The following is an 11898-nucleotide window of genomic DNA, read 5'->3' on the forward strand; positions in this document are numbered from 1 at the left end:
TTTTTTTTTTTTTTTTTTTTTTTTAAATCTTACCTCTCATTCCAGACTCTTTAGTCAAATCTCTAAACAAATCTCTAATTTGTTTTGTTGTTTGTTTGCTCTTTGTTGTTTTTTTCTTTTGAGATAGAGATTTTATGTACTCTTAACTATCCTAGAAATCAAAGAGATCTGCCTTTCTCTGCCTCCCCAGTGCTGGTATTTAATGCTCTGTAAACATCTTTTTAAGTAATTATTATTATTTTGTTAAATTTATTCTTGGGTGTATGCTTATTTTGCCCGCATGTATATTTGTGTACCATGTGCGTGCCTGGTGCTCAGGGAGTCTGGGAGAGAACATTGTCTCTCTTAGGACTGTAGTTACTAGCAGTTGTAAGCTGCTCTGGTTGCTGGCAATGGATCTCAGCTCCTCTGGAAAGAGGAGCCAGTGCTTTTAACTCCTCAGACATCTCTCCTGCCTCTAAAAATGCTGTTTTACTATTAAAAAAAAATGAATGTTATGAATGTTTACTTGCATGTATATATGTTTACTGTGGGCATGCCTGGTATCCATGGAAGTCAGAAGATGGTGTCAGATACCCTAGAATACGAGTTACAGGCAGTTGTGAGCTGTCACGTGGATGCTGGGACCCGAGCTCGTGACCTCCTTTTCTTTTTTATAAATTTATGGAGTGCAGTTTGACAATTTGATAAATGTTTACAGTTTGTAGGTTTGGTTTGGTTTGGTTTGGTTTGGTTTTTTTTTGGAGGAAGGGTTTCACTATGACTGTCCTGGTGATAGACTGGTTCAAATTCAGATCCACCTATCTCTGCCTTCTGAGTGCCAGGATTACTATTCTTAACCTCATTGAACTATTTAGAAGATTATATAAAATAATTTTTTCCAATGCAAAAGCAACAGGTTTATTTTCTAGCCCGTTGGGGTTTACCTTCAATTAGTCCCTCAAGATGACTTACTAAGAAGGCGCCTTATATAAAATAATTACTGTAAAGTTTGCACATAGTTTTTTACATTGTTAAGTGTCGTCATTTAATTAATTTGTATGTATATTAGTCTGGGAACTTGAATCTGAGTTTTGTAACTAAGTGTTTCACTACTGAATTACATGCTCATGTCACAGCCGGAAACCTTATTAAAGCTAAGTGGATATGAGCTCCATCTGTTAAAATTACACTTTGTAAGCAAGGTATGCTGTTGCTAGGACTCAGGTATCTAGGTTAGGAAGATAATTTGAGGCCACCTTGAGTTTATGCAAGACATGTATCCCCTCTTTAATTGTGTGTGCATATTGCTCTGATAGGATCTACGTTTTATTTCTTTTTTGTGTGTTTGTTTTGGTTTTTCGAGACAGGGTTTCTCTGTGTAGCCCTGGCTGTCCTGGAACTCACTTTGTAGACCAGGCTGGCCTTGAACTCAGAAGTCCTCCTGCCTCTGCCTCCCAAGTGCTGGGATTAAAGGCGTGCGCCACCACACCCGGCTCTATGTTTTATTTCTACAATCTCCTTTTACAATTGACATAAGGGATATAATTTTAGTGGGAAGAACACTGAAATGGGGAGAAAGCTTGTTCTTTTGGTTCTTCCCTTTTTCTCTCCTACTTTCCTTTATCTACAGGTCCTGCCTGTAACGTTAGAGAGCTAGGATTACAGTGTGACTAGCCACATGCAAGTCAGTTAACTTTATAAATTAGAAAACAATGGACTTTTCCACCTTTCATTCCTAATTGTATAGTAAAAATACTAAATTAACTTATAAGATTCTGTGTCTGCTCTGTTCCCAGGATGCTCTGTAAATGTTGAGTAAAGGTGTATTGTTGACGTTTTCAAAATGGCTTTGCCATTTCTAAGCCCTCTGAAGACAAATAGTGAAGATAGAGAAAAGACACCTAGGAAGTTCTAAAGTACTACAGTGAAAGAAGGGCTAGGGAGCCTTATTGCCTAATTAGAATAGAGTGTGCTATATGCACTTTATTTGTTAGCTGTTTAATTTTAACAAAATATTATAGGGTACTTGATTGTTTGCTAAGTAGGCTGAGAAAAGTACAAAGGTTTTGACAGATAAAAACTGCCATTTGATTCTCAAAACCCTTTTTCATCTTTTAAATTCATGGATTTATTTCACAGTAGAAAATAGTTTCCTAGTGTTTTCTTTTCATGAAATATTCAGATAGCTTCTCCAGCTTGGTAGTGCATGTTAGTAGTCCCAGGCTGAGGCAAGAGGATCTTGAGGAAATTGAGGCCAGCCTGAGCTATCTTTTTTTTTTTTTTAAATTTACATGAGTACACTGCAGCTGTCTTCAGACACACCAGAAGAGGGTATCCATGTGGTTGCTGGGAATTGAACTCAGGACCTCTGGTAAGAGCAGTCAGTGCTCCTAACTGCTGAACCATCTCTCCAGCCCACAGACTGTCTTAAAATACCATTGCTGTGTGCACTTATGTCCCACAGATAGAAAACTTTTGGCCAAAGGTGGAGTCAGAATGTTAAATGTAACTTTTCCTTTCAGTGTTCTGAGATTCTTGTGAAGCCTTGACACCACGCTGTACTCTACCCATAACATTCATAGACTTTCAAATAGTTTTTATTCTTTACTTTTTTTTTTTTTTTTTTTTTTAAGAGCTCTCCTAGGATTCATCAAATACCAAATGAACCAGATATGGCCGTAGATCTTTTGGGAGGCAACTTCTCCTGCTGGTTGCTTTTTTCCCATTTATTCTTATTAAAGATAGGATCTTGGGAACTTAGAGTAACCATTCGAACCAGCATGTATCCTGCAGTAAGTAAGATCTGATAGTCAAGATAGATTCAGACAGAAAACTTGAAAGTATATTTGCTATGCATCAAATGTAATCAATATGCTGTATATTTTCACATTAAATAGTTTGATATTGCTGTGCCGGGCGGTGGTGGTGCACACCTTTATTCCCAGCACTCACTCGGGAGGCAGAGGCAGGCAGATTTCTGAGTTCGAGGCCAGCCTGGTCTACAGAGTGAGTTCCAGGACAGCTAGGGCTACACACAGAAACCCTGTCTCGAAAAACCAAAACCAAAACAAAACCAAAAATAAAGTTTGATATTTTGGAGAATTCTGACCTGCCATGATTTATTTTTTAGATACCGAACTACTATAAGATTATAAAGAAACCGATGGATTTATCAACGGTGAAGAAGAAGCTTCAGAAGAAACATTCCCAGCATTACCAAATCCCGGATGACTTTGTGGCTGATGTCCGTTTGATCTTCAAGAACTGTGAAAGGTTTAATGAAGTATGTTAGCTTCCAACCTATAGAGTATTGACTATTAGTTTTCTTCTGCTTGTTTGGTTTTTTTTTACCCCCTGTTGAAAGAATCACCTAATTTGCTTGTCTCTTCCCCTTCCCCCTTTCTTTATTCTATAAAAGCGAAATTTGCTTTTTTTCCCCCTCAGCTCTAAGAGAAGAAAGATTATTATGTATAGTTTGGAGTATATTCCTAAATACAAGACACTAAGAGTATTACTGAATATCCTTTCCAGAGGGAGTTGTGGTTCAATAGGAAAATAGTCTGAAGTTGAGGAACCTACTTGGTGGGATATGATTATGTATTCCCACATTTGGGTCACCTACAGGAAATTTAACAGTGCCTATATTTGTTTAGTTCTATCACTGGCCATACACAAAAAGAGTGTTAAGACTAAACTGCAGGCCTCAATATGTAATGGTGAGGGTTTGGTTTCTACAGTGAGTTTTTGTGAACTCTCTGAAGCTAAAGACGCCTTACCTATAACTGAAAAGAATGTGACAGATACTCTCTATAAGGGAAATTTCTTTTTGTTATCTTTTCAGTAACGTCAAAGTTTATATTGTTATAGAAGATTGTCTTCATTATAGGAGAAGAAAATGGTACTAGATGAGAATCCAGGTCTACTCATAGCAGTCTCTAGTGGCATCAAGGTGTCCCTGTAATATACAAACCAAACTCTTCATGAGGTGTAAAGTGTAGTCACCTTGATATCAGTATGCCACAGAATATATCTGTAAAATCTTACTTCAAATTACAAGTTAGAATTTTTGTCTGTTTAAAAATTTAGATTATTTTCAAATGGATATGCTATTGTATACTATCAATGATAGAAAGATACGTTCTGCCTGTCAAGAGTTCACTTGTGGGCCAGGCATAGTGGTGCACGCCTTTAATAATAGCACTTGGGAGGCAGAGACTGGCAAGTCTTTGTGAAGTCCAGGCTAGCCTGGTCTATATAGTGAATAGATCTAGGATAGCAAGATCTATATAGGAAGACCTTGTCTCAAAAAACAAGCCAAGCAAAACAAAAAAAGTTAGTTTGTAATTAATGTATTGCCATAAAGATAGAATTCTGATTATCTTGTGGAAGGTTTCACCATTTTAAAAATAGCATTCTAATTTTCTCTTGAGTAGATTGATGCCTTCAGACAAGTTTCTACTAAGATTGACCTCAGTAGTTTAGAATGAGACTGTTACTAAGGTTTCAAAGTAACTTTATTAACAGTTTTGTAAAGAAAGTTGTTCCATGTTCAGTAGAATTTTAGATAGCACTTAATCTGGTTTTAGCAATTTGTTCTCCCTAGTATGGCTGACTTTCGTCACCAATCCTATACAGTTTCTTAACTTTAGAAAGGTTTATAATTTCCCTTTTTTTTTTTTGACTCTGGTATCCTTTTTAGATGATGAAAGTTGTTCAAGTTTATGCAGACACACAAGAGATTAATTTGAAGGTAAGCTTTTCAGACCATGCAAACTTGGTGAAGGAATATGCATTATCAATAGGTGAATATTCCTATCTTTTGCTTGCAGGCTGAATCAGAAGTAGCTAAGGCAGGGAAAGCAGTTGCATTGTACTTTGAAGATAAACTCTCAGAGATCTACTCAGACAGGACCTTCGCTCCTTTGCCAGAGTTTGAGCAGGACGAGGATGATGGTGAAGTAACAGAAGACTCGGACGAAGATTTTATACAGCCTCGTAGAAAACGCCTAAAGTCAGACGAGAGACCAGTACATATAAAGTAAAATGACGCGGACTTAAATCAGTTGTTAAGAAGAAGGAAACAAAACAAAACACCCTTTTATTTAAGTGTTACTGGACTATCCTGTGTACAGTGGTTTTACCTCCTTACAGAAGCTGGTAGCTTTCATACAGTATTAGATTGAAATAATGGAAACAGAAAACATTCTTGTCAAGAAAAGGGGAGAGAACTCTGTTTGCAACTTTAAGAACAAAATTAGAAGTGAAAAAGTTTGGGGATTTGCTACAAATGAAGATGGTTCTCTGGCTGTTTGAAATGTAGATGATCATGTCTGATAATTGCAGGATACTGAGTTGGGCAAGCCTGCTAAGCTCATGTTGCGAGATGTGTCTCTGCTGGAGCACACAGATACTCAAGACAACTTAAAAGCCTTCCCCTCCACAGATACAAATGGGTTGTTTTCTGGTTAAAAATGAGTACATGAGATTCCACTTGAATGTCACTAAAGATGCATTGAATCATGCCACTGCATTTTCTCTCATTTTGATCTATTTGGCCTTAGGTTTTAAGTTGGTTTAAAGAACTCAGCAGTAGTTTTATTTTATTCTTAGATGTAGGGTCTAGGAACATAACCATTGATCGTTTAGTCAACTAAAATGGTGTACTAAAATGATGATAACTTTTAGTAGTGGATCATACAGATTTATGGAAGTCATTTCCAGAAAACCCTCCAAACAATTACACTTACTGGTCAGATCATCTGATCACGGCAGTTAGTCATTCCCCTGAAAGGCAGAACATTTAGTTCAGAATTTTCTGTGTAGGTAAATTAGATTGAGAAGGTGACAACTTTAACCTAGTCTTCTTCATACCAGTTTCCAGTAGACCACTATTGGTAAACAAAAATCTGTCAGCTACCAAATGTGTACAATTTTCTGTATTTCACTTTGTCTTATTTGTAAATAGTGAGCTCAGACTTCTGGCAGATCAGCAACATTTGCTGAGCCTGTTTTTTAAGCTAATGTGTATTCTTACTAATGTTCCTACCAAGAATGGATTTGTAATATATGCTGTCTATTTCTAATGTTCACATTCATATTTTGAGGTTCTATCTTATTTTAATAGAGAACAGACGTCTCAAAAAATCTTCAGAAGCAGCTTATTATTGAAATATCAAAATACTGAAATAAACCCGGTGGGGTTAGATTACTCATCTGTCCACCAAGTGGGACACATGCATGGACTGGGGGCTTTAAATGACTTAGAAGAGACCTTTAAGTAAATCCTGAAAACGAGCCAATCCCCACTTGAATGGTAATTGGAACAAACCCAACCTTAGTACTACCTGACGGCAGGAGCAGACCTGCAGCAGACAGATGCGCTCGCGCGGGTTTATCTTCCTCCTCTGCGTTGTGACGCTCAGATCAAGTGTGCTCTAGACTGTGTTCGCCTCTCCGCTGGATTAAGAGGTGTAGTCCTACTTCTGTATGGACACAATAGAATATAAAGTGACCAAAGTAGAATTCAACATCAGAAACATTTCAGGTGTCAGCAGATGTGTGGCAAATCATTTGCCTCTCAAAAAATTCAAAGTAAGGAGTTCAAACTGTAGATCTCCTCAGAAAACTATGTGACGTAATTGTCGAAGAAGTGAATATTTTTAGTGTGCATTGAATCAAATAAAGTGCTCTAAGGAAATTATTACACAGATTCCTTTGGGTTGTTTTTTCTTAAGGGACGTGGGTAAAGAGGAGAATTATTTAGGCCTTTTCATACTGCACTTAAAAGAGCTTGATCGTATTATTACCTCATCTCCTGGCTTCCATTTAGCTTCCCTTATAAATTAAGCTTCAAACCATTTATCATTTTATGGAAGTTTGTTTTTTAGGAGGGGAAGAAAATTTATTTTTAAAATGTTTTATTTATACCTATTTCTTCTTTTCTTTGATTTCCATGATTTTGACTTTGTAAGTAAGTGAATATCTAAGGGTACATTTTTGGCAAGTGGGGGCGCAGGGGTTTGACGTCATTTCCTGACACTTCTGGGTTCCGGGGTTTTTTATTTGCTTCTCATGTGAATCCTTTACAAACTTGTTAGCAGTAAATTACAAACAATCTCTGTTAAGTGGAGCAAACACAGATTGTTAAGCAAATGTCTCTCAATATTTGAAACCCTGAGAGAGAGAGTGTGTTCCATAAAGGCATTCTCATGTTGCCTGTTGTTTCGGTTTCCCTTTAACACTATCAAGTTAGAAGCTTCTCTATGACAAGTGTTTGGTAAGCTCTGTTTTTGTTAGCAAAGGTACCCTACTGCTGAGGAATAAATTGCTATCAACAAGATAGTCACTTTAACATTTATAAACCCCTTTTTGCACACTGATCATTGTGTTTCCTAGGTTGTTCAGCTTTAAAATAAGTATGACTAAAAAATAGAAAACGTAATTCTTATTCAAATTATCTCATTTCCCTGTTTATATTTTTTAAATTCACACACAGAATATCTGTTGACTCCCAGGTGTGGGTATGATATTCCCATGTTAATAATCTTTGTTAGAATCTGTACCTTAGATTTGGGAAAAAGTCCACCTACTGATGATCCCTTAAAATCCTTCAAAGTTCTTGATGAACTTAGGGTCATTTTTCCAATCAGAAAACTAAGAATAAATGTTCCTCAACCCGCTCTGCCAGCCTTCATTTACGTATCATTTACGTATCTCGGCACTTGACTCTCCTGCTTGACTGAGTGAACAAACTGCTGTATTGGGCACAGTGTTAGGGTCAGTTTAGATCATGGACCTTGTTCTATATGCAAACATCAAACTCTTACCACAGAGTAATGATAAAGCGTTCCATTCCCTTTGGAATCAAAGGGTTGATTTTCCAACTTCTGTTTCTTATGAAGGACTTGAGGTCATTAAATGTCCATTCTCATTCTTTTAACAGGTTTGAGATTTTTTTTTTTTTTAGTTAATCCAAAGACATGATGCTTTAAAGTGTGCAAATTATAGTTTTATTGAGATTACCTCAGCAGGTATCCTGCCATGTAATTAGTGATTTAATGCTAGTAAGCTAACAGATTCAGGTCTTCCGAGTATGCCCTTAAGTTGTGGCTTACCACTTGTTTTTTCTAAAATGTGGATGGGGAATAGATGCTGTAGTCCCCTCTCCCTTAGCCTTTACATCTGGTACCCAGCCTCATTCACATACAGCACGTAAAGTGGCCAGCATCGGATTGGATCAGTAAATAGTTTCGTTAATTAAAAAAATTAAGAAAACAAAAAGACTACCCTCCCTGAGTTGAAACGGCTTCTTTGAGCTGGGGAGATGACATGGGTAAAACGCACGTGTTCCACAAGCATGAGGATCTAACTTGGAATCCCCAGCACCTACATACAGGTGGGTGCAGTAGTGTGTACCTGTAAGCCCAGTGCTCCCACTGGAAGGTAGGCAGAGGTAGTCTCCGGAAGCCCATTGGCCAGCGAGCCTGGCCTACTCAGTGCTGAATCCTCGAAGTTGTTCTCTGACCTGCACCCTAGCACGTGTGCCCTCACACAGCATACAAATCTAGAGACCTCCGCACACGCACCCTGTTATTCATGCCATCACACAACTTGTGAGTATATGCACCACACATGTGCCCTCAAAACATGCAAGTGGATACACCATTTTTGCCTCCTTACTAATTATCTGCTGAAGGTGTTTAAGATTTTTAAAGTGTATTGAAGTTGGATCATAAACCTAACCTAGATGTTAACTTGTTTCTCTCAGTTAATACTTCCTTGATAAAGCAATAACGCTGCTTCGAGTCTGTTGCCTAATAAATAGCATGTCATAATCCTCCCGGATGGTGATTTTATAGGAAAGTTTGTATGCATATCACCCAATCTATCTTTTAAAAAAATTAAGAAATTTAAATGTATGCAGGAAGTAATGACACTATATTGTGGCATTTTATTTTAAAAAATTGGGGAAAGTTGCATATTTTTTTAAAAGTAGCTGTTTGAGTAAAAAAAAAAAAACTGAAGGTACTTTTTTAAGGAAAAAATTTATATGCCACAGTTTACATAGACATTTCCAATTTCAGCATTTCCTCTTGGATACAACGGCTTCTTTACTTGGCTAAATGCATGTTTTCCTTGGTCAGAAGTGCATCTCTCTGGTCTTAGTGACTTATGTTTCCTTACATTATCCTTCATATATTTTTATTGTATCTAGAAACAATTATCTTTAAAAAATAAACTGGGCATATTTGTCAAACTACAGAATGTATAAAATCAAGGTTATCCCTTTTCTAGCAAGTGTTATTTAAAACTGAAAATGATACTTGTTACATTCACAGATTTCTACGAAGGCACCAAAATGATTTTTAAATGTCACAATGCTCCATTTGTGGCTAAATTTCATTGTTGAGAATGCCTGCTCCTGCTCTGAAAAATGTAGGCATTTACTATGCTTTAACGCAGTGAGTGATAGATGCGCTCCTGTAATGCGAGGTATGCGCAATTGGAAAGCCTGTTGATTTTCTACGTGGACATATCTACACACAAAGGATTAAACTCACAGCCTTACGAGTTCCTTGCTTCCAGGATTTCAACTGGTCTCCCCTCATTACTACTATTTTTGCACATAGTTAAACTACCCTTCAGAATGGTTCTTAACAAGTGCTGTTTCTGTGCTATTGTATTCTCTAAATGATCATACTTAATTTTTAAACAAGGTTACAATTTCTAATTGTTCTGTTCCTGTGTTTTTTGCTGAGTGTAATAAAAGCAAATTTTTTCTTTTTATGGTTATTTAATACATTAGCTGCCTGTAAATAATTCTTGTTACAATGCTCTGGAATGTGTTGTAGAAGTTGTACTAGATTAGTTTGAAGCCTTGTTTAAAACCCACATTGTTTTGGCTATTTCTATTAAATCTAGAAAATTGGCAAAAGTTTTCAAATGAATTTCCTTTCTTTTTGAGACCTAATTGCAATTCATTAAAGTTTACATTTTGCCAGACAGTTAATATGATAAAGTACAAGCCCTGCGTTCAGTGTTTTCAGACTGTTAATAGTATTGTGATCAGGATTGGCACAAGTGAATCACCAGTGATCAGTGTTTTTCAAGAAGGGAGAGATGTTGGTGATGATGTTTAGACAAGTGATAAGGATGAGTTGGGTTTAGCAATAAGGAATCCATAGACAACTCTGTCTGAGGTGAAGATCAAATGTCATTAACTTTGCCAACAAAGTGAGCAAGGTGGGTGAAATCCTGGAAGTTGCTACTTTGGTCGGTCTTCAGGTTGCACAGAACTTAAGTACATGGGTGACCAAAACAGGGGACTGGAGATTATTATTGTTACCCTCTAGATGGGCTCTACATAGTAGATGGGAACGTTTTTTTTGGGCATTCACTACACAGAGTTGATTTGAGCCCAATTTTGCCATTTGCTCTTGTGGGCTTTTCATAGTCTTTTATCTCATTGGTGAAGCAAGAAGAGTCAGCAGGTCTAGGCTGGTGGAACTCGCAGGGATGACACAGTAGGGACTCCTAAAAAGTTTATTACTCTTTGTTTTTTAAGACATGGTTTCTCGGGTTTGAGAGAGCACAGTGACTGCTCTTCCAGAGGTCCTGAGTTCCAATTCCCAGCAACCACATAGTGGCTCACAACCGTCTGTCATGGAATCTGATGCCCTCTTCTGGTGTGTCTGAAGACAGCAACAGTGTACTATTAGAAAATAAATAAATCTTTGTTTCTTTTCTTTTTTTTTTTTTTTTTTTAAAGACAGGGTTTCTCTGTGTAGCCTTGGCTGTGGAACTCTCTTTATAGGGCAAGCTAGCCTTGAATTCAGAGAAGCCACCACCTCTCAAGTGTTAGGATTAAAGGTATACACCACCATGCCCAACTAAAAAATTACTTTTTTATACTAATTCCAATATCTGAGAGGTGGAGGCTGGAGAGCTATTTTAGTGTGAGACCCACCTGGGCCACGTAGTAGGACCCTGTCTCAAAAACATTATTTTGAAAAAGAAAAAATATTTCCTTTTTAGTGATGAAAAAAGACTTTTCACACTAGACATTTTAAATCTGTCTCAGCTCTTACAAATTGATAACTTTTTTATTAATTTTGTTGATCTATAGATTTAAACCTAACTACCTTAATAAAGTTTTGGGGTTTAAGAGAATACAAAGATGAAAAGTAATGGAAATGTTTGTCTCTTAATTTCCCCCTTTTGTATTACATAGCCGCAGGTAGTGATAAGTAATTAGTGTTCAAGGTGTGTGTATGTTTTTTCTCATTTGTAAAGATGCCATTGTCCTGGAAAGACAGTAATACTTAGGAATTTTATAATTTAGTTTTAAAACATTTAAATTAAGTGTAAATATCCTCAAAGTTCTACCATACTGTTGATGTAGCATTTGGCCTGAGTCTAACTGTGAGATAATAAAACAGCAATGTGGGTACATTTATAAGACCTTTGAACTTTAAAAAGAACAAAAGTCAATGTAAAAGGGCAATGAGACTATTGTAGATACAACAGTCAAGTGCAGGGTGTGAACTTTGTGTTTCTTCTGTTTTGAACTTTTTTTTTTTAAGATTTTTATTTATTTATTATATATAAATACACTGTAGCTATCTTCAGGCACACCAGTCGAGGGGATCAGATCTCATTACAGATGGTTGTGAGCCACCATGTGGTTGCTGGGATTTGAACTCATGACCTCTGGAAGAGCAATCAGTGCTCTTAACCGCTGAGCCATCTCTCCAGCCCCTGGTTTGAACTCATAAGCTAGACTCAAAACTCTAGGAGCAAGTAATCCTCTCACCTCTGCCTCCCGTGTAGCTGGGACTGTCTGCATGAGTGCTGGATCCCACTTCTACTGATACCTGAATTCCAGGAGCTTGGCCACTAAAGATATTTGAGGTGCAC

The 11898-nt window shown here is 37.2% G+C and overlaps 1 protein-coding gene across 2 annotated transcripts in view; it reads left to right on the forward strand.

The window, feature by feature from the left end:
- The window catches only part of Trim33 (tripartite motif containing 33), a 70553-nt gene extending 63864 nt beyond the window's left edge, over nt 1-6689 (forward strand). Inside the window, exons 18-20 of one of the 2 annotated variants that reach the window (XM_021157624.1) lie at nt 3113-3265; nt 4682-4732; nt 4812-6689. In XM_021157624.1, coding sequence (XP_021013283.1) covers nt 3113-3265; nt 4682-4732; nt 4812-5024 — 417 coding nt within the window. In that variant the 3' untranslated portion in view covers nt 5025-6689. The remainder of the gene's footprint in view (nt 1-3112; nt 3266-4681; nt 4733-4811) is intronic. The other variant, XM_021157625.2, reaches the window with a different exon arrangement.
- The last annotated feature ends 5209 nt before the right edge of the window (nt 6690-11898 follow it).

This window comes from Mus caroli, chromosome 3, assembly GCF_900094665.2.
Source record: "Mus caroli chromosome 3, CAROLI_EIJ_v1.1, whole genome shotgun sequence".
In the NCBI taxonomy this organism is placed as follows: Eukaryota; Metazoa; Chordata; class Mammalia; order Rodentia; family Muridae; genus Mus; species Mus caroli.